The sequence below is a fragment of the Salvelinus fontinalis genome, unplaced genomic scaffold (assembly GCF_029448725.1).
Source record: "Salvelinus fontinalis isolate EN_2023a unplaced genomic scaffold, ASM2944872v1 scaffold_0272, whole genome shotgun sequence".
NCBI lineage: Eukaryota > Metazoa > Chordata > Actinopteri > Salmoniformes > Salmonidae > Salvelinus > Salvelinus fontinalis.
Window position 1 is genome coordinate 191825 of NW_026600481.1, and position 23988 is coordinate 215812.

Sequence of the window (23988 nt, forward strand, 5' to 3'; positions counted from 1 at the left end):
CATTCTCAAAAATGGAACTAGCCAAATCCACCACATCTCCAAGCTTGCGAGATTGTGCCCTCGTTAACACACAAGCAGGAAAAACATGTGGAAATGCTTGAACCAATTTCTCATCTGCATTTTTGATTTCTGGGTTGTCTACTACCTCTAACACAGGAGTAACGTTACCACCAGCAATATCATTCCCTAATAGCAATGTGACTCCTTTTACTGGCAGTGTAGACACTACACCAACACGGAAACGTCCTGATACCAAGTCTGACACTAAGTGGACCCAGTGTAATGGTACAGGTACTGTTTTTGTCTCTATCCCCTGTAATATAACATGCGAGCCACAATACGTTTCAGGAGACCAGGGTAAAGCATCAGTAATAATTACTGACTGCGCCGCCCCTGTGTCTCGTAAGATTTTAATTGGCTTTTGATCAGCTTGTTCTCCAGTTAAGGAAACACAACCGGTAGAGATAAACGGAGCATAGACAGGATCCGGTTTCTCAAATGCTGAATCAATACCTCGGACCAACGGACGAGCCAAAGACTTGACTAAACCCAAACTTTTCCTTTTTGGGGACGGTGACTGGGACTGTTTCGGTTTATTTTTCAAAACTGGGCAGTCCGCAATCACGTGACCCTTTTGGTGACAGTAAAAACATTCACGGATCTCATGAAAAGGCTTGTCAGAGGAAAAGCGACCTGAATGAGGCACTGATGACGTAATCAGTCTACCTTCAAAACGAGGTGCACCAAAGACAGTCTTGTGTGTCAACGCGTACTCATCTGCCAACACTGCTGCCTGGGCCAATGTTACCACTTTCTGTTCATTTAAATGAACTACAATTCTATCAGGGAGGTTGCTTTTAAAATCCTCCAACAGCATCAACTCCTGAATATCAGCAAAGGTGTTAGCTTTGCTGGCTGAACACCATCGATTAAACAGAGACTCTTTGTCCCTAGCAAACTCAACAAAAGTACGGTGAGAGGGTTTCTTGTGGTTCCTGAAGCGCTGTCTATAAGCTTCAGGCACCAACTCATAAGCCCGCAACACGGTAGTTTTAACTGTTTCGTAATGTAAACTGTCTTCCAGCGAGAGAGCAGCTACTACTTCCTGGGCTTTCCCAGACAATTTACATTGCAACAGGAGCGGCCAAACCTCGAGTGGCCAATGCAGCGCAGCGGCCACACGCTCAAACGCAGAGAAATAGGCATCAACTTCCGACTCTCGGAATGGTGGGACTAAAGCGATATTTTTACTTACATCAAAGTGGGTTTGATGATGAGCAGCTTTTGGAGTCGTACCGGAGCCAGCATCTAGCTCTAACTGTCGGATCCTCACCTCCTTGTCGGCTTCTATTTTCCTAATTTCAAGGTCAAAATGCATCTGTCTCTCTTTATCTTTTTGCTCCATTTCTAACCGGGCCAGCCTCACCTTTAGCCTAGCGGTCCCGTCTGAACGACCTGAAACAGAAGATAAAGGATCGAATCGAGGCAATGTAAAGGGGGTACGAGCAACCCCTTCCTCCGCCCTGTCCTCCGACTTGGCATCAGAAGGTCTACCCGTCTCCTCTCCTTGCAATGAGAGAATTCTTTCTCTCACTAAACCCTCCCTGACTAGCACCAAAAGCTCAGCCTTTAGGGCTTTCTCAGGGATAACAAATCCATAATGGTCAGCTATAGCTATAAGGTCTACTTTTCGAAACCTCACCAAACAATCAATAGAGGGCGCTTCAATGAACTTGGAGATGGCTGAGGCAGCCATCTTGTACACAACAATCTACTGAAAACACAAACTAAACAAGTCATCCAAACTCACAACCTACCATCACACCTCAATCACTAACCACAGAGAGCTCAGTGCAGCAGGGTCCGGTGGGTTTAATGGAATCCCGGATGAGCCCCCATTATGTTACGCACGCCTCTGCGAAGAGGGAACGCAACTCCCTGCTATAACTCAACTCTCTGAAGTGCAAGAGGTATGGACTGTAGGTGCGAGCAAGGATGACACAAAAGCAGATTTTACCGTTTACTTGGATTTATTTTCTTACACGGTAATATGGGGAAAAGGGGCTGGACGGAACCAAAGCAAAGAAAGTAAATATCAAAGTTCCCCCTCTCCTATCTAACCTGCCTACCCACTTAACTTACCTAACTTAGCACCGTCTGGTGCCCTAACCAAAATACAGGGGGTGGTCCGCCCAGGTCTTACCTAGTGTGCCTAGACAGTAAATATACTACGGGTATATGTATGCCCGCGGGCCTCTTGCCTAAGCACTCCCAAAGTGCCTTCTCCTTCCCCCCTGGGAACAAATGAAACAGAGTAATTATTAATGATTTCACAAACACTCACAAACACAGGACATAGAAAAACTGCTACCAACAACAACAGTACATACCACACTTTCTGATACACAACCCACACTATATCACAATCTAATTTTTCTCTCTCAATCTCCAAATCTCTACTCCAAATCTCATCTCCTCTCTCTATTAATCTTCTGGGCAGAACACTGGCTTTTATCTTCAGGTGGCAATGGTGATTAGAGTCAGCTGCTTCTTGACGAGGGGGCGGGGTCAGCTCCAATCACCAATTAGCTTGGGGTTGACCAATCAGCTGGTTGGGGAGTACTTCAGGAAGCCATCTCCTGAAACACACACACTAAAATACAAAACAGAACACAGAAACTGGGGAACGTAACAACCGGTACCCCATGTATATAGCCTCCACATTGACTCTGTACCGGTACCCCCTGTATATAGCCTCCACATTGACTCTGTACCGGTACCCCCTGTATATAGCCTCCACATTGACTCTGTACCGGTACCCCATGTATATAGCCTCCGCATTGACTCTGTACCGGTACCCCCTGTATATAGCCTCCACATTGACTCTGTACCGGTACCCCCTGTATATAGCCTCCACATTGACTCTGTACCGGTGCCCCCTGTATATAGCCTCCAGATTGACTCTGTACCGGTACCCCCTGTATATAGCCTCCACATTGACTCTGTACCGGTACCCCCTGTATATAGCCTCCACATTGACTCTGTACCGGTACCCCCTGTATATAGCCTCCACATTGACTCTGTACCGGTACCCCCTGTATATAGCCTCCACATTGACTCTGTACCAATACCCCCTGTATATAGCCTCCACATTGACTCTGTACCAATACCCCCTGTATATAGCCTCCACATTGACTCTGTACCAATACCCCCTGTATATAGCCTCCACATTGACTCTGTACCGGTACCCCCTGTATATAGCCTCCACATTGACTCTGTACCGGTACCCCCTGTATATAGCCTCCACATTGACTCTGTACCGGTACCCCCTGTATATAGCCTCCACATTGACTCTGTACCGGTACCCCCTGTATATAGCCATCACATTGACTCTTTACCAGTACCCCCTGTATATAGCCTCCACATTGACTCTGTACCGGTACCCCCTGTATATAGCCTCCACATTGACTCTGTACCGGTACCCCCTGTATATAGCCATTACATTGACTCTGTACCGGTACCCCCTGTATATAGCCTCCACATTGTTATTTTACTGCTGCTCTTTAATATACTTTTTTATTCATCTATTTTTTACTTAACACTTACTTTTCTTAAACTGCATTGTTGGTTCAGGGCTTGTAAGTGAGCATTTCACTATAATACAACTACACCTGGTGCATTCAGCACATGTAACAAATAAATCATGTGATTTGATTTCAGAAACTCACAACTAAAATGGTGCATAATTGCGTCAGAAACTAATTTTATGTTATGTAGTCTGTCCACAAGAGATTAGGAGTGGGACTTTGTCTTGTTTAGATTTAGCAACAGTGGTGGAACTGTGAACCCAGACAGCAGAGCAGGGAGGAGCTATAGGAGGACGGCCTCATTGTATTGGCTGGAATGTAGTCAAATGGAACGGAGTCAAACATGGTTTCCATATGCCTGATGTGTTTGATACCGTTCCAATTATTCCATTCCAGCCATTACAATGAGCTCGTCCTCCTATAGCTCCTCATACCAGCCTCCTCTGCCAGACAGTACAAACAGTAAATGTCCCTGACATCTGATCTGATGTACCATGAAAGGTAGAGGAGAGTAAACATTAGATCATATAAAAGACGGGAACTATCCTTGGCATCACTGAAACATCAACAGGCAGAGTGAGACAGACTTACTGTACAGAGACACAGGGAGATTCATTATAGTGAGTGAGACAGACTTACTGTACAGAGACACAGGGAGATTCATTATAGTGAGTGAGACAGACTTACTGTACAGAGACACAGGGAGATTCATTATAGTGAGTGAGACAGACTTACTGTACAGAGACACATGGAGACTCATTATAGTGAGTGAGACAGACTTACTGTACAGAGACACAGGGAGATTCATTATAGTGAGTGAGACATATTGAGATATGTTGCTGGCTGTGTGTGTCACTGTTGTCCTGGGCCTTCTCTCAGTGAGTGGCTCCCAGGCGGCCCCTTTAACCTGTGAGGATCTCCTGAGACCACTGGAGCTGAGCAGTGTCACTCAGGTACTATCTACTGAACTGTACTGTCTGTCTGTCCATCCACCTGTCCGTATGTCCGCCTGTCCGCCTCTCCGCCTGTCTGCCTGTCCGTCTGTCTGTCTGTCTGTCTGTCTGTCTGTCTGTCTGTTTGTCTTTCTGTCCGCCTGTCTGTCTGTCCATCCATCTGTCCGCCTGTCTGTCTGTCCGCCTGTCTGTCTGTCTGTCCGCCTGTCTGTCTGTCTGTCCATCCATCCATCCATCTGTCCGTCTGTCCGTCTGTCTGTCTGTCTGTCTGTCTGTCCGTCTGTCTGTCCGTTTGTTTGTCTTTCTGTCCGCCTGTCTGTCCGCCTCTCTGTCTGTCTGTCTGTCCATCCACCTGTCCGCCTGTCCGTCCGTCCGTCCGTCTGTCTGTCATCTGTCTGTCACTCCATCTGTCTGTCCATACGTCTGCCTGTCCGTCGTCTGTCTGTCCACCCATGGTTAGGGAGACAGGGTTGTTTGTGTCAGCTGACCCAGTTATTGTCTATCTGCCTTTCCATCTTGCAGACTCTGGGGAAGTGGGTGTATATTGCTGAGAGTTCAGATGGTCCTTTCTGGGAACAAATACTGTATACCTTATTACACAGTGCCTGGATAGAGGTCTCTGTGCCGGTCGGTACCCAGAACAACATTCTTGACATCGCCCAGTTCTTTGGCATCAGTATTCCGCATCAAAATGCTTTTCGATTCAGATGCTACAGGATCAACTCTAACTTTACTCTGCATGACAATAGCACATGGAGCTCAGTGACCCCCATCCCTGTTACTGAGGTTCTCCTGACAACATGCTCAGACTGCCTCCTGACCCTGGAGAGACGGGTTGAGGATGAGAAGTCCTACACCTCTCTAACGCTCTACAGTAGGAGAAGGGAGCTCACCGCTACTGAACTGGACTTCTATAAGAAACAGGTGGATTGTCTCAGTCTGCCACCAGCGATGTTCATGGATCCACAGAAAGATCTCTGTTCCCAAGCAACTCCACTCTTAGAAGATAAAATTGCAAAGGATTTTGAGAATGCAGTTAATTTTATTTCAGAGATTCCAAGAATACTCAGAAATATTTTTAACGAATTAAAGAATTATGTTTATTAGGCATTTTCAATGTTTTTTGTGTTTGATGAGTAGTTGCCTCCTCCTCCCTGATTGGTTTCTGCCCACCATGTATTCTACAGTAACCCAGGGTTACAGTACCTAACCCAGCAAGCCTGTAAACAGTGTCTGATGCCTTGATGTGGGACCAAACTCCACTCTGCTCGTGTTGCTCTACATTCAACACAATAAATCCAGATTAAGACAAATGTGTTTTACATTGTTTTGTTTGTCCCAATAATCAGCTACAACCGGGAGCATTTAAAAAGAAAAGGAAATATAATGGGTGATAGTCTACTTCAGGGTTTCTCAAACTGGGTCCTGGGGCCCCCAAGGGAACATTCAGTTTTTCCCCTAGCACTACGCAGCTGATTCAAATCATCAAAGCTGGATGATTGGTTGATTATTTGAATCAGCTGTGTAGTGCTAGGGCAAGAATCAAAAGGTGCACCCCTCAGAGTCCCCAGCGCCGAGTTTGGGAAACCCTGTTCTACTGACATCACTTACAGTAGCCAACTTAACGTCTCTTATCGACAGCAGGACAGTCATTCCTAAAACATCAACTGCTCAATATGTTTAGGTCATTGGTTCTTTTATTTGGCAGTTTACATGTTTCCTTGACTTTAGCACAGAAAATAATGAGATGGTACATGCCATGTTGACAGAACCCCAAAGCTTTATTCAGCGAAGCTTGAGACACATGGAGGCAGAACACTTGTACTGTAATAGTCAGCTTGTGGAGGATGCAGGCAGATCGGTGTGACATATCTAAAAAGAGTCATTTTAGTGTGCTGAATGTGGAGCATCCATTCTCTGTCTATGGAACTACCAGAGAGAGGACGCTGATGATATGACACCTCACTTGAAACACACACACACACACAAACACACACATGTAGACTTAGAGTGAACACGTGTGTCGTGTCAGTCTATCAAGATAAAGGAAAGGGGGCTTTAGAACATTCTACTGGCCAGGATGTCATGTATGGTGGCTCTATGATGTCATAACATTCAAGTCTCCAGATTCAGTGGACATATCAGACTAGAGTAAACTAAAGTTAATCACCTGGCTTGCATCCCAAATGGAACACTATACCCTTTTTACTGCACTACTCTGGTCAACAGTAGTGCACTTTATAGGGAACAGGCTGCCATAGTATATAGTCAGGGGTCAGTCTGGAGGAAGTGATAAACAGTTGATCCCTCTGGAGACAAATTGTTAAAGAGGACCAATCACCTCTCTTGTTCCAGCTACCTCAAGATCATTTGAGGACATGTGGACATTTTAAGCCGAGAGTTTGGCAGATTGTTAATGTGCGTTCATAGCGTGTGTGCAAATGTTTGTGTGTGTGTGGATGTGTGTGTGTGTGTGAGTGTGTGCATGTGTGTGGATGTGTGTGTGTGGATGTGTGTGTGCGTGTGTGTGTGAATGTGTGTGCGTGTGTGTGTGCGTGTGTGTGGATGTGTGCGTGTGCATGTGTGTGGATGTGTGTGTGTGCGTGTGTGTGGATGTGTGTGAGGTGATCAAATGGGATGCGCTGTCAGGAGTCTGAGTTCACTACCTGTTAACATTCTTCACAAAGACACAGAAACTGACATGATCAGAAAACAATGCAAACGTCAGCTAACAACCAACTCACAACACCAAAAAAGACTTTCACAAAAAAAATTATTGTAGATTCAAATTTCAAGAACCAATAAATAATTAGATAACAAATTAAACATTTGAAATTGTACAACGCAGTACATTTGATACACTGGTTTGCGCTCAATCAGCCTAGCCTACCCATCAAGATAGATACAAAAATGAAGTATTTACAAAATAATACCCATGTTTTCATGTTGTTCATTTTTTCCCCTTCCAAAAAAAGTAAATCATTAATTATCCAATTAAAAATACTGTTAATACTGATTGTGTGTGTGTGTGTGTGTGTGTGTGTGTGTGTGTGTGTGTGTGTGTGTGTGTGTGTGTGTGTGTGTGTGTGTGTGTGTGTGTGTGTGTGTGTGTGTGTGTGTGTGTGTGTGTGTGTGTGTGTGTGTGTGTGTGTGTGTGTGTGGAAGGGTCGGGTGGGTGGTGCAGTGTGTTGGTAGTGAAGTCCTCCACCCTCCAGGTCTTGGTGTCTGCTGTGGAGTTTCCAGGGGTTGGGCGGCTGGGTGGAGCGACGTGGTTGGTGGACATTGGGGAGAGGTGGGGCTCACGCTGTCAGCTCGTCCCTCAGCTCTTTGTTCCTGCGCACCACGGCTGCATGTCTCTCCTGAAACACAGGACACAGACACCACAGATAGAGAGGACGAAGTTAACATCCACACTGGACAGGAAGTAGAGCTATAGCATATGCAGTCAGGATGACCCCTAGTGGTCTCTTAGAATGAAGACTCTATTATAATTGTAGTTCTATCATTCAAATTCTAGATCACACCTTCTTCTGCAGGCGTTCCATCATGGCTGCCAGGTTGGCCTGGCGGTTCTCCTTGATCTGCTCCATCTTACATTACTATTACGTTACAACCCTGCTACACCATTACTACTACACCATTACTACTAATACCACAGAACTACTACTACTACTGCAGTACTACTACTACTACCACTACTACTATTACTACTACTACTACTACTACTACTACTACTACTACAGTACTACTAGTATTACTACTACTACTACTACTACTACTACTACTACTACAGTACTACTAGTATTACTACTACTACTACTACTACTACTACTACAGTATTACTACTACTACTACAGTACTACCACTACAGTACTACTATTACTACTACTACTACTACTTCTACTACCACTACAGTACTAATACCACTACTACTACTACTACTACTACTACTACCACTACAACTACTACAGTACTACTACTACTACTTCAATAGTACTACTACTAATACTACTACTACTATGACAGTACTACTACTACTACGACAATAGTAGTACTACTACTACCACTACTACTACTACTACTACTACTCCTACCACAGTAGTACTGGTACTACTACAGTACTTCTACTACTTCAATACTACTACTACTACTACTACTACTACTACTACTACTACTACTACTACTACAGTATTACTACTACTACTATTATTACTACTACTAATACTACTGCAACTACTACAGAACTGCTACTGCCAGTGCTATAAAAGTACTACTACTACAGTATTACTATTACGACAGTAGTACTAATACAGTTCTACTATTACTACAGTACTCATACTACTACTACTACTGGTAGCTAATACTGAATACATTATTACACAGTGCCTGGATAAAGGACTTTGTGCCGTTCAATGTCGTAGACTTCTATGGCTTCAGTATTCCGGATCAGAGGACTCTGACGCTCCAGGATCAACTCTAACTTTACTCTGCATGACAATAACACAAGGAGCTCAGTGATCCCCATCCCTGTTACTGAGGTTCTCCTGACAACATGCTCAGACTGCCTCCTGACCCTGGAGAGATGGGATGAGGATGAGAAGTCCTACACCTCTCTAACGCTCTACAGTAGGAGAAGGGAGCTCACCGCTACTGAACTGGACTTCTATAAGAAAGAGGTGGATTGTCTCTACACTACTACTACTACTACTACTACTACTACTACTACTACTTCTACTACTTCTACTACTCCATCGATACTACTACAGTACTACTACTACTATTATGACTACTATACTACTACTACATTACTACTACTACTACTACTACCACCACACTACTACCACACTACTACTACTACTACTACTACTAGTAGTAGTAGTAGTACTACTAATACTACTACTACTACAGTACTGCTACCACTACTACTACTACTACATTACTACTACTACTACTACTATATTACTACTACTACCACTACTACTCCATTACCACTACTACTACTACGTTACTACTTCTACTACTACTACTCCATTACTACTACTACTACATTACTACTTCTACTACTACTACTACTACATTACTACTACTACTACTCCATTACTACTTATACTACTACTACTACTACTACTACTACTACTACTACTACTACTACTACTACTACTACTACTACTACTACATTACTACTTCTACTACTACTACTCCATTACTACTACTACTACATTACTACTTCTACTACTACTACTGCTACATTACTACTACTACTACTCCATTACTACTTATACTACTACTACTACTACTACTACTACTACTACTACTACTACTACTACTACTACTACTACTACTACTACATTACTACTTCTACTACTACTACTACAGTACTACTACTACTCCATTACTACTTCTACTACTACTACTCCATTACTACTACTACTACTATTGCTACTACTACTACAACTACTACATAACTACATCACTACTACTACTACTACATTACTACCACTACCACTACTATTACATTACTACATTACTACTAATACTAGTACATTACTACTACTACTACCACCACATTACTACTACTACTACTACTACTACTACAGTAGTAGTACTACTACTACACTACTACTACTACTACTACTACTACTACTACTACTACTCCATGAATACTACTACTACTACTACTACAGTAGTACTACTACTACTAACGCTACTACTGTTACTACTACTACTCCATTATTACTACTACTACTCCATTACTACTACTACTACTCCATTACTACTACTACTACTACTACTACTACTACTACTACTACTACTACTACTACTACTACTACTACTACTACTACTACTACCACTCCATTACTACTGCTACTACTACGACTACTACTACTCCATTACTACTACTACTACTACTACTACTACTACTCCATTACTACTGCTACTACTACTACTACTACTCCATTACTACTGCTACAGTACTACTGGCCAGTCTTCTCTCACCTTCTCCTGCAGGCGTTCCATCATGGCTGCCAGGTGGGCCTCCCGGTTCTCCTTGATTTGCTCCATCTTCATGGTCAGCTTCTCTTCTGCCATTTTGCTGAAGTTGTTGTTCTCTTCCATGGCCTTGAGCAGCACATCCCTCTCATGCTCCCTCTTCTCTGCCAGGGCCCTCAGCACCTGGGCCTCCTGGGACTGGACCACAGAGAGACCATGGATGTCACCATAGAGTTGGCATCACTAGAATGGTCAAAGCACCTCCGACCACAGTAATTTGAATGGTACATTCAATATGGCCGCCGATCCATCCACCACGGATTATGAACTTGAATGGGACAGCTGTTCTGTTGATTCTAATTATATGGATATTAATTATTATATCAACATGCTTTGCCCTGGGATTGCCTACTCAAAGATCTATAAGTATATACACTCTAAGGGGAAAAAGGTGCTATTGGACAACAGACATTTTGGTTGCAGGTAGAACCACGGAACCAAAAAGGGTTCTACTACGGGGACAGCCGAAGATCACTTTTGGGATCTTTTTTCTTAATTTTATCATTCTAGTTCTATAGTTCTACTACTCACCCTCCTCCGGTCCTCAGCTGCCTCCAATTTCTTCTGGATGTCCTCTAGGGACACCTCCCTCTTGGGGGGCGAAGCGATGCTGTGGGCCACATCTGACACCGGGGAGGGGGGCTTCAGAATCACCTCAAAGGCTTGGCCCGACGCCCGCTTGTTGATTGGCTTCACCTCCATGTCTGAAAACAAGTGAAAAAGTTTATAATTTTTTTCTGTGGTCTGGTATTCTGGGGTCTGGTCTTCTGGGTTCTGGTCTTCTGGGTTCTGGTCTTCTGGGTTCTGGTCTTCTAAGTTCTGGGTTTTGGTCTTCTGGGTTCTGGTCTTCTGGGGTCTGGTCTTCTGGGGTCTGGTCTTCTGGGGTCTGGTCTTCTGGGGTCTGGTCTTCTGGGGTCTGGTCTTCTGGGGTCTGGTCTTCTGTGTTTTGGGGTCTGGTCTTCTGGGTTCTGGTCTTCTGTGTTCAGGATGGTTGGTAATTGAGGTGATAGCCAGTGTCTTCCTATTGCATTCTTACTCACGGCTAAAACGATTTTAGAGAGCAGTTTGTCAGTATTGTTGAGTGCTTGTGGAGAAATTCCGAGATACGTTATGTTATTTGGATGTCCACTTTAAACATGTCTTTGAGTTTAGAGATTATGTTTGTCCAGGAGAGTTGTAATTTAGGACATGTCCAAAAGATATGGGAAGATACGTGCATGTGAAACCACTTCATTTCATATGTGTCTTGTGTATGTTTTTCTGAGGGGTTGGAATTAAGCATGAGACAGTTCTCTGTTGGACATCCATGTACTTTGGACATTAAAGTCATGTTCTTCAATTCAGGAGGACATCCAAAACAATAAATAAATATCCACAAATACAATAAAGGGCACAGCTCCTGGATTGACCTGAAATGGCATCAGGTCAACTACAGTGAAATTCAGACTACAATGCTTTGACTTGATCTGAAAGATGACGCATTGGAATTAAAAAGTGTTGTGTTACGTTCCCCAGCAAAGAAACCAAAAATGTCGCTCAAACAAAAGGGGGAACAAAGAGTCCCTGACCAACAAGCAAAACAAAACAGGTGGGGTTTAAGGAGGGGTTCTGAAAGACACTCATGGGGGTGTCCACTGGAAGGTGACTAGCAACAACAACTGGAACAGAAAAGATACCCACCATGAGACCCACTAAATTCACCCAAGAAGAGGCAAACAAAAGAAAAACTAACACCAAACAAAGACAGGAAGCAAACCAAAAAGGAGGAGCAAAATAAAAGCAATTAAAGGATTATTTTTGTCTAGAAATCAAAACAGGGAGCGCCAACTAAAGGAGTTAACACTCCATGTCTATACAGTACCAGTACAGTACCATCTATACAGTATCATCTATACAGTACCATCTATACCAGTACAGTACCATCTATACAGTACCATCTATACAGTACCAGTACAGTACCATCTATACAGTACCATCTATACAGTACCAGTACAGTACCATCTATACAGTACCAGTACAGTACCAGTACAGTACCATATATACAGTACCAGTACAGTACCATCTATACAGTACCATCTATACAGTACCAGTACAGTACCATCTATACCATCTATAAGTTTGGACACACCTCCTCATTCCAGGGTTCTTCTTTATTTTTTACTATTTTCTACATTGTAGAATAATAGTGAAGACATCAAAATTATGAAATAACACATATGGAATCATGGAGTAACCACAAAAGTGTTAAATAAATCAAAATATATATTATATTTAAGATTCTTCAAAGTAGACACCCTTTACCTTTGAGGTTACCTGGAGGTGTATTGGGTCATTGTCCTGTTGAAAAACCCTTGAATGAGTAGGTGTGTCAAACGTCTGACTGGTATTATATATATATATATAATTTTTTTATTTTACAATCTTCATTTTCCTCTTTTTATTTTTCTTATAATTTTTGAGTTTTTGAAAAACTCACGTACGCTTCTATAACTCTCGTCCCCTTGGAACGAGCTCAACCAAGACAATACTCAAAACAAATTGTGAGCCAGGGCAACAAACTGGCTAAACGCAAAACGTATAAACTGCCCACCCTTGGGAGATAATCAGCAACCAAGTTGTCCTTACCACAGACATGTCTGATTTCAAGAGGAAAGTCCTGCAATATCTGTAGTAACTTTCCTGTCCTGATTGGTTCTTACCTCTCGTGTGACCTGGTTCTTACCTTCGAACTCACAGACGACCAGCTTGTTGCGTGCCTCTGGATAGAAGCAGGAGCAGATGAGGGAGAAAACAGACAGCTCCTTCATCTTCTCTTTGTATGCTGAGGGAATACAAGCACACCAGACGGTTAACACTGCTACGTGGAGGAGTCCAAAATGGCCCCCTATTCCCTATATAGTGCTTTATCACACTATTCTCTATATAGTGCTTTATCTCACTATTCTCTATATAGTGCTTTATCACACTATTCTCTATATAGTGCTTTAGCACACTATTCTCTATATAGTGCTTTATCACACTATTCTCTATATAGTGCTTTATCACACTATTCTCTATATAGTGCTTTATCATACTATTCTCTATATAGTGCTTTATCACCCTATTCTCTATATAGTGCTTTATCACACTATTCTCTATATAGTGCTTTATCATACTATTCTCTATATAGTGCTTTATCACCCTATTCTCTATATAGTGCTTTATCACACTATTCTCTATATAGTGCTTTATCACACTATTCTCTATATAGTGCAAAAGTAAAACACTATAGGGAACAGGGTGCCATTTTTGACACAACCAAAGTCAGACACTATAATGGCACCTATAGGAGATAACATTGTCATTATGCTGTTTATTGACTGTGGAAAAAAGAGCATTCATACAGACTTGCTTCACACCGACAGAATTAAAGCCTTGTCCGAGCTGGAGCGGCTCATACAGAACATTCATACAGACTTGCTTCACACCGACAGAATTAAAGCCTTGTCCGAGCTGGAGCGGCTCATACAGAACATACAGATTTGGTTCACACTGACAGTATTAAAGCCTTGTCCGAGCCGGAGCGGCTCATACAGAACATTCATACAGACTTGCTTCACACCGACAGAATTAAAGCCTTGTCCGAGCTGGAGCGGCTCATACAGAACATTCATACAGACTTGCTTCACACCGACAGAATTAAAGCCTTGTCCGAGCTGGAGCGGCTCATACAGAACATACAGATTTGGTTCACACTGACAGTATTAAAGCCTTGTCCGAGCCGGAGCGGCTCATACAGAACATTCATACAGGCTTGCTTCACACCGACAGTATTAAAGCCTTGTCCGAGCTGGAGCGGCTCATACAGAACATACAGGCTTGCTTCACACCGACAGTATTAAAGCCTTGTCCGAGCTGGAGCGGCTCATACAGAACATACAGATTTGGTTCACACCGACAGTATTAAAGCCTTGTCCGAGCCGGAGCGGCTCATACAGAACATTCATACAGGCTTGCTTCACACCAACAGTATTAAAGCCTTGTCCGAGCCGGAGCGGCTCATACAGAACATTCATACAGACTTGCTTCCCGCTGACAGTATTAAAGCCTTGTCTGAGCCGGAGCGGCTCATACAGAACATTCATACAGACTTGCTTCACGCTGACAGTATTAAAGCGGCAGGTAGGTAGCCTAGTGGGTAGTGGTTGGGGCGGCAGGTAGCCTAGTGGTTAGAGCGTTGAGCTAGCCTGAAAGGTTGCTAGATCGAATACCCAAGCTGACAAGGTAAAAATCTGTGGTTCTGCCCCTGAACAAGGAAGTTAACCCACTGTTCCTAGGCCGTCATTGTAAATAAGAGTTTGTTCTTAACTGACTTGCCTGGTTAAATAAAGGTTAAATAACATAATAAAAAGCCTTGCCAGAGCAGCCCATAACTGATCATGAATTTTTGTTGAACTTGAGCGCTACTAATGAATTGTATCATGATCTGATAACAGTAAGCTAATGAGCATTAGCTAAAGGCTAGATGCTACTCTATCTTAATAGAGTTTTAATCGTCATTATTACGAGGAAGTCGTCACTTCAATAGTGATGGAGGGATTTAGAAGAGACAGGCTGTGTCCAAATTCAAAATGGCACCCTACTCGCTTTATAGGGCACCACTTTGGATCAGGGCACCATATGGCACAAAGTCTCTCAACACCAACACCAAAATAAATACCTACTGTATTACTATCACCCTGCTGTATTAGGTACCAGTAGCCCTGACTTCACTAAGGTACAGCATCAGAGAGAGAGAGAGAGAGAGCTCTGTCCAAAGAGGACGGCAGATTGTCAATACTGATTAGCCAACTGCTGCAAATGCCAGCAGCGTGTGGAGCGGCCCATTGCTGCAGGGCTGGCCACTATCCCAGCCTGCTGTCTGGCGGCCTGCTACACCTGCGTGCCATGGCCCACTGCTCAACACAGCCTGCTGTCTGGCAGCCTGCTACACCTGCGTGCCATGGCCCACTGCTCAACACAGCCTGCTGTCTGGTGGCCTGCTACAGCTGCATGACATGGCCCACTACTCAACACAGCCTGCTGTCTGGTGGCCTGCTACAGCTGCATGACATGTCCCACTACTCAACACAGCCTGCTGCCACATGTCATCAGAATCACTGAGATACAATGGAACTGCATGAATCCATTTCCATTCCATAATAGAATGAAGGCCCTACTGAACATGAAATACATTCCCGCACTATGGAAACCCAGGAGCAAATATTTCTAGGTAAAACAGAGATCAGAGGAAGTAGGCCTATGACTTTTAAGTGTTGGCTATTCTATTGCCAGACTAGACAGAACAGAGAATCAACTCTTTTTGATAGTCAGTCACTTTTACAGTTCCACTGAGAAACAACTCAGAAAAATGTCAAACAAGACATAAAGCAACACTGTTTTTCTCTCCCCCTTCATTGTGTGTTATATTGACATATAACCGTTTAATTCAGTGTAGAATCCTTCACTAAAACAAAATACTCTAGGCCATATTGTTTTGCATTGGCATATCATGGCTGATATTGATGACAAGGCCCATATTCATTTATACTTTTTGTTTAATATCTTAAATGTAACCCATATTTACTGTAATATAAAACGCACAAAACTGCCAAATGATCCTAAATCCACATCAGACAAATGATGTCATCAGACAAACAAATACATGACTAACTATTGTAGCCCAACAAATGAACCACTGAATTCAATGCATTGTCAGCATGCCCCTTTCATTCACCTAAAATTGATTCCCTTCAAATTCGAGCTCAAACAAGCGATATAACCGTTATAAGAGTATACTCATAAAAGTACATAAATGAATGAAGGAATTATATCTCAGCCTGTCAGACTGTGTTGAAATGGTAGTCAGACCGGCGTATTGGGTGGGGTCTCTCTGCATTATGCTTCTACTAGAGCCTCCGCCGTATCACCAGCAGTAGGTGCAGCGTTGTAAATAAAACCGCTATAAATAAGAAAAAAACAATCGCGCCAACTTCTTAACCAGAATAAATCTTACACTTGATATAAAATCATAACATCCATAAAATGTCCAATCTGTAAGAGCAGTTTTTGTCTGCCGTCTCTATGGGCCCAAATACTGTAATAAAATAATGAGGATGATGCAGGTGTCCGCACAGATCTCAGCCTCCATCCCTATAACAAACTCTAACAATTATCCATGCTGAAAAATCGTACTCGCATCCTTACCAATTGCAGTTTTGGCCATGGCTGTCTACGGGTGTTGCGGCTACGGTCAGAGGGGCGAAAATGTTGTTTTAAGGCACTGAGTCAGCGAAAAAGACAAGACCGGGGGCTGAGATCAGGATGAGAGGTGCGGAGCGAGCTGGAAGATGGGAGCGGTTGAATTATGAGCGTCTCTGCGCACGAGCAGATTGCTTGGCCACCCTCCGTCCTTTGACGCGCATCTCTCGTCGAGATCAGACATTCCATCCACAGCAATAGAATAGGCATAGTGGTACTGTAGGAATAGCCTACAGTAAAATGTTACAGAGGTACATTTTGAGGAAAAGTATTCTATTTGAAATGTTTAAATACTTACAAATACACTACATGACCAAAAGTATGCTGACACCTGCTGGTCGAACATCTCATTCCAAAATCATGGGCTTTAATATGGAGTTGGTCCCCCTTTGCTGCTAAAACAGCCTACACTCTTCTGAAAAGACTTTCCACTAGATGTTGGAACATTGCTGCGGGGACTTGCTTCCATTTAGCCACAAGGGCATTAGTGAGGTCGTGCATTACACATGGTGATCTTAGGCTTGTGTGCGGCTGCTCGGCCATGGAAACCCATTTCATGAAGCTCCCGACGAACAGTTCTTGTCCTGATGTTGCTTCCAGAGACAGTTTGGAATTCGGTAGTGAGTGTTGCAACCAAGGACAGAGAATTCTTACGCTCAACGTGCATCGGCACTTGGCGTTCCCGTTCTGTGCGCTTGTGGGTCCTACCACTTTGCGGCTGAGCCGTTGTTGCTCCTAGACGATTCCAATTCACAATAACAGCACTTACTGAACAGCTGACCAGGCTAGCTCTATCAGGGCAACAATTTGACAAACTGACTTGTTGGAAAGGTGGCATCTTATGAGGGTGCCACATTGGAAGTCACTGAGCTCTTCAATAAGGCCATTCTACTGCCAAAGTTTGTCTATGGAGATTGCATGGCTTTGTGCTCGATCATATACACCTGTCAGCAACAGGTGTGGCTGGAAGTCGAATCCACTAATTTGATGGGCTGTCCACATACTTTTGTATATAGAGTGCATATTACGATATATAAACCTATGGAACTCATTCATGACCTAAACACATTCGCAGGTCCCACTTGAACGTGCCCCTAGCTCACGTATGCTAAAGGCTACCAGACTTTGTAAATGGCTTCAGACACAGCAAAAAAGAGGAAACATGGAGCATCATCACAATCTACACTGATCTTGCTTTTACGTCCAGGTCCAGGTTTAATGTGTGTCCGGGAAACCTCCCCTACAGGGACGGCTTCTGTATCTGTATTTATTAAGGATCCCCACTAGCTGCTTCCTAATGTTGATGACAGAAACCCATTTTAATCACACTGAAATATTTACAGTATTTGTGGTTTTATTACTCATTAGGTGACATTAAAAGACCTCAGTTACATATTTTCTCAGTAACAGGACAACACGCTGAATGTATGATGATGGTTTCAGAGCAACATTTGATAGTACAGTACAATGCAGTGTTCAAAGTAGCTAAAGATGTGCAGAGAAGTCTTATCTTTAATATTCATAACTTGCTCGTTACCATAGCTACAGCATATAAAACTAAAATATACATACTGGTGAATTCAAACAAAACATTTCATCTTAAAGGCTTGGGGTTAAAAAAAGATCAAGAACTTTAAAAAACAAACTGTGTATAATATATTTTCTAATGTTTCTACACAAAGCAACAACTTCTGGAACAAGTTACTTTACTTCACCCAGCATTGGTTTATTTGGTATAAAAACAGAGGTGGTGTCAAGTAAGAGGTGTGTTTGATGTTTCTCATGATTACTATACTAATTTGGTTACACTTAGCTACAACCCAGAAACAGTAGATACGGTAGATATATATTGTCTTCTATACGGTCAATGATTGCTATTGAGAATGATTGCTATCGAGAATGATTGCTACTGAGAATGATTGCTATTGAGAATGATTGCGAAAATACATAGTGAAAGCAGCCAGGCTATATGGAATGAAGGACAGTGCTGCCCTCGACTACACTTACACCGAGTATACAAAACATTAAGAACACCTGCTCTTTCCATGACAGACTGAACAGGTGAATCCAGGTGAAAGCTATGATCCCTTATTGATGTCACATGTTAAATCCACTTCAATCAGTGTAGATGAGGTGGAAGAGACGGGTTAAAGAAGGATTTTTAAACATAAAGACAATTGAGACATGGATTGTCTATGTGTGCCATTCAGATGGTGAATGGGCAAGACAAACGCGCCTTTGAACGGGTCATGGTAGTAGGTGCCTGGAGCACCGTTGTTTGTCAAGAACTGCAAAGTTGTGGGGGGGGGGGGGTAACTCAATATTAGGAAAGTGATCTTCATGTTTTGTGTACTCTGTGGACAAGAGGCCTTTCATAAGTCACATAACATCAGAGTGCTAAAATGCAAGAGCCTAGCTTTTGCTAGAGGCTGAGGCTTGGAGCATCTTCTTGATCAGGTGACCGACCAGTATCTGAGGACGTTGTTGGTAGCTGTGGAGAACTTCATGAGAGCTGTTCAGCTGGTCACCTTTCTGACGGTCCAATAGCGTCACACACACCACGGCCGCTTCAGAGGGACACAGAGACAGAGGACAGAGATTGATTATTTACTAGTCCTGAGGCCAGTCTGCTACAGTATCATGTCAACTCCTCAAACATGAGACAGGGAGTTGGCATGACAACACAACTATTTATTTACCAGCAACACAATACTGAACTTTGATACTACCAAAAGATTCAACATTAGGACCTTCAAGTGAATGAATATGATGTAAAACACATATATTTAATACATCTATTCAAATACATATGCATTTTTATTACATCTTTAACGCATACAAAGTCAAAGGTTTTGTTTCTTTATTTAAAAAAGCTTTATGTCTGTGAATAACACTGTTAATATGGCTTGTACAGTCATCATGGACAGCTACAACTACACCAGTGGTGTACCTTTCAGACCGCTGAGTTGACACATGGCAGCAAACACAGAAGACTCCATCTCGATGTTACGAACCCCAGACTCATAGGCCTTGGTCAGGTAGTCCTGCTTCTCCTTCTCTGTGTAGGAGCAGAAGGCCCCATCCAGGCGCGCTTGTCCTGGACACACAAAATACCAGCTAGCTACACACAGCTAGCTACACACAGTAGGGCACATCAATATAACCTGAGTGCCAGTCTGTTTGTGCCATCATGCCAACTCACTCATTGTCATGCCTAACATGTTGGGCTTTACAATGACAGCAATGGAGTTGACAGGAACACAGACAGACCGGGTATCATGTTAACACAGCATAATTATTTTATTTTTAAAGACAGATTGGCAGACAACAAGCAGAAAAGTGAAGTAGCGTATAAAAACCGACACCTTCATAGAAATCCATTGTGCACATAGTGTTTCCGATGACCGTCTCAAATTGACCCAGGTCCTTGCTACACTGGAGCAGCTCTTCAGCCAGACCTTGGTGCAGGTCCGTGCTGCGCACCACAGTATTTCCCAGGATGACCTGCTCCAGCCTGGGCAGGAAGGTGGCGTCTACTGACTGCTTGGTGACAACAACCGTGCCAGGATCGAGGCCTGGAGAGAGAAAGGGGAACAGAGTGGATGGACAATGTACAGCAAATATGGCTTGTTTTAGGCCTGTGTCCCAAATGGCACCCTATTCCCTATAAAGTACACTACTTTAGAGTTCCTGAGTGGCGCAGCGGTCTAAGGCACTGCATCTCAGTGCAAGAGGCATCACTGCAGTCCCTGGTTCGAATCCAGGCTGCATCATATCTGGCTGTGATTGGGAGTCCCAGAGAGCCGGGGTAGGCCGTGATTGTGAATAAGAATTAGCTGACTTGCCTGGTTAAATAAATAAATATATAGAGAATAGGGTGCCGTTTGGGACACATATTTAGATGAATCAAAGGACTTTAATTGATTGATTGATTTAAACACCCCATATTAGTGTTATTACTAGTTTGACTACAGTGGGATTCAGATGTGCTGTGGTTAATCAGAAAGGAATTCAATCATATCCAAAGCACTTGAGAAGTACAACCAGACAGAAAACGTCTAAATAAACTCTCTAGGCCTACCTAACCCACCGGAGGTCCCAATGCGAATGATGGTAACATCAGTGCAGCGAGCATGGTGGAGGAGCTTGATGAGCTCGTGTAACATGATGGCGATGGAGGGGATACCTATGCCATGCTGAAAAACAAAGAGAGAGAGACACGTGATGTCATAGATGTACCACATTACACCACCACAGTCTCACGTCAGATAGCGTGGCGACCTTGTCTGTACTAGTTCATGGCAACGCGATTGCGTTAGAAGGACGACACTGATTAAGCCACTCAATTCATTCTGTTCAGCAGAACACACTGTTACACTAACATGTCCATTTATTTGACAAAGGAACCTTCTCTATTACTTTATATTACATTTCAAACCCAGGACATCGATTACAATTCCACCCAAAGGTGCAACATCGTGAGTGCGTCACAAATAGCAGGATATTACCTCGTGACGGCCTTTGTCCAGAGCCCTTGTCCAAAGTAGTGCAATATAGAGTACCATTTGAGACGCAACCCGTGTTAAACCTACTAACATCTAGTGACTCTATAATAAACTACAAGTGATTGAAACCCGTGTTAAACCTACTAACATCTAGTGACACTATAATAAACTACAAGTGATTGAAACCCGTGTTAAACTTACTAACATCTAGTGACTCTATAATAAACTACAAGTGATTGAAACCCGTGTTAAACCTACTAACATCTAGTGACTCTAGTGACTCTATAATAAACTACAAGTGATTGAAACCCGTGTTAAACCTACTAACATCTAGTGACTCTAGTGACTCTATAATAAACTACAAGTGATTGAAACCCGTGTTAAACCTACTAACATCTAGTGACACTATAATAAAGAAGAAGTGATTGAAATGGCGAGTGGTATTTTATTTCTTCACGTACGCTGACGGACAGCACGGGGCCAATCTTGTACATGGCATAGCGGTCAGTTCCTGCACAGATGTTGGGGTACTCAGCCTTGGGGTCCTCCAGACTCAGCTCTCCAGCAATGTACTCTATGAAGGACTTCATTCTCCAGGGACTGCCCCCAACACACACAAACTGAGACATGAACATAAGAACAGACCATGTAAATGTTAACGTCCTGGGAATGAATACAAAAATCAAAAGAAATACAGGGCTGCTTTCCTGAAACCAGATGCTTTCCTGAACCCAGCAACACAACATGACAACAACATGGTAGCATCATGATAGCAGCACAAAACATGGTACAAACAATTATTGGGCACAGACAACAGCACAAAGGGCAAGAAGGTAGAGACAACAATACTTTAAACCTAGTCCTGGATTAAAACACATGTTCTATGGTGAATGTCCATTGAAAGGTTTTCTTTTAGTCCAGGACTAGGCTTAATCTGTATCTGGGAAATAAGACCAATGTGTGATGAATACAGAAAAGCTGACCATATTGAATGCAGGAAATAAGATGTTATGAATGTCCATTTACTGATGCAATCTAGCTAGTAGCCTAATGAATCAATCAGTAATCTTACTTTGACGTCCCCAAACATGGCAGGCAGGTTGTGTGTGGAGGTCCCCAGGTTAAAGTGGTAGAGAAAGTCATCTTTCATCCCATCCAGGTGTGGGTTATGTACATAGACAGTGCTTTCACTAAGAAAATCAATCATACAAGAATATTTAGGGAAGACCAGTCTTTTATTTGACTACCTCCTAAACTTCTGGGCCCGTGTTCTATAAAGCAGATTTGCTTTTGGTTCAACATGTCCTCACTGTCTTCGTATTACTGTATGTCAATAGAATATAATCGCCTGGTTGTGAGTCATTTTCCTTCATCCTTGTATGGTGTAATGTATTGCTCAATGATACGTGCTTCTGTGCAGGGAGTCAATTTCTCTGAATGACACACCTCTCTGTGTAACGGCTTTCGTTGGTGGAAGGAGAGGAGGACCCAAATGCAGCGCGGTAAGTGTTCGTCATCATTTTAATCGTAAAACTGAACACCACACAAAATAACAACGAGGAGAAAACGAAACAGTTCTGCAAGGTGAACAGACACTACACAGAAAATAAACACCCACAACCAACATGGGGAAAACAGGCTACCTAAGTAAGATTCTCAATCAGAGACAACGAACGATACCTGCCTCTGATTGAGAACCATGCCAGGCCAAACACATAGAAATAAAACAACATAGATAAAAGAACATAGACTACCCAGCCCAACTCACGCCCTGACCAACCTAACACAAAGACATTAAAAAGGAACTGAGGTCAGAACGTGCCACTCGGCCGTTTCCTGTTTTTATGAATAAACTCAAATATAGTGCACTGAGGGAGTGGTTAGCCCACTGTCAAAAGTCAATGTACAGTACAAAAGTCAAAGCTTTATTAGGGTGTTATTTCTCATGTTGACGTTGAATTAATTAAATTTTCAGACGACAACACTAATCAAATCACTTTGATGATATAGTTATAGACAATGACGTGTCCAACCATTACTTATTAGAAGTTACTGTACCTCTCCCACAATGTCTCATTCTTTTCATCACTGAAACCTGGTCCCGATGCCATATTCCTGAAAAAAGTAAGAAGCCCAACCACCGGAGCAAACACATGAAATTAACTTCATTTCCAAATGTTGGATTTGTCAAATTCAGACATAGATATCTTCACTACTGGTCCAGTTAGTGATACGAACATCGGTTTCTGCCAGGATGTGATGTATCCCATATCCGTAGTCTGTAGGCTATCATCGACTACTATCAAAAATATGCCGGCTGGTATATGTCAGAGAAACAGCAATTGAATATATGTAGATTACCTGTAGCAGGTAGATGATTCGCATATGCACGATGCTGGGTTAGATGCTCCCCGTTTCCTAAATATCTATCTGCAGTGTGTAAAGGGTTGCGTCAATCAAATCTGCTATCAGGATAAAATGTGATTCAGAGTCACCGAATATACTTTAAGAGTTTTTATTGAACATAAGCAATAAATGGTAAATGCAATTTTCGTATATACGGGTTCACTGTATCACCACGCAGGGTAAAGCAGAAAACTGACTGAAATAGTA

At 42.8% G+C, this 23988-nt stretch overlaps 2 protein-coding genes across 2 annotated transcripts; both read right to left on the bottom strand.

The window, feature by feature from the left end:
- Positions 1–6219: 6219 nt before the first annotated feature.
- On the bottom strand, positions 6220–16996 carry LOC129845293 (stathmin-2-like). Its single transcript, XM_055913176.1, has 5 exons — positions 16817–16996; positions 13314–13412; positions 11123–11295; positions 10538–10729; positions 6220–7899 (listed from the first exon to the last, which is right to left on the bottom strand). The coding sequence occupies exons 1-5, from the start codon at positions 16833–16835 to the stop codon at positions 7840–7842; spliced, it is 543 nt and encodes a 180-aa protein (XP_055769151.1). The 5' UTR covers positions 16836–16996; the 3' UTR covers positions 6220–7839.
- A 1220-nt stretch (positions 16997–18216) lies between these two features.
- LOC129845308 (uridine phosphorylase 1-like) lies at positions 18217–23672 on the bottom strand. Its single transcript, XM_055913191.1, has 7 exons — positions 23434–23672; positions 22448–22565; positions 21837–21995; positions 20952–21066; positions 20236–20445; positions 19821–19967; positions 18217–19437 (listed from the first exon to the last, which is right to left on the bottom strand). The coding sequence occupies exons 1-7, from the start codon at positions 23484–23486 to the stop codon at positions 19283–19285; spliced, it is 957 nt and encodes a 318-aa protein (XP_055769166.1). The 5' UTR covers positions 23487–23672; the 3' UTR covers positions 18217–19282.
- Between the last annotated feature and the right edge of the window lie 316 nt (positions 23673–23988).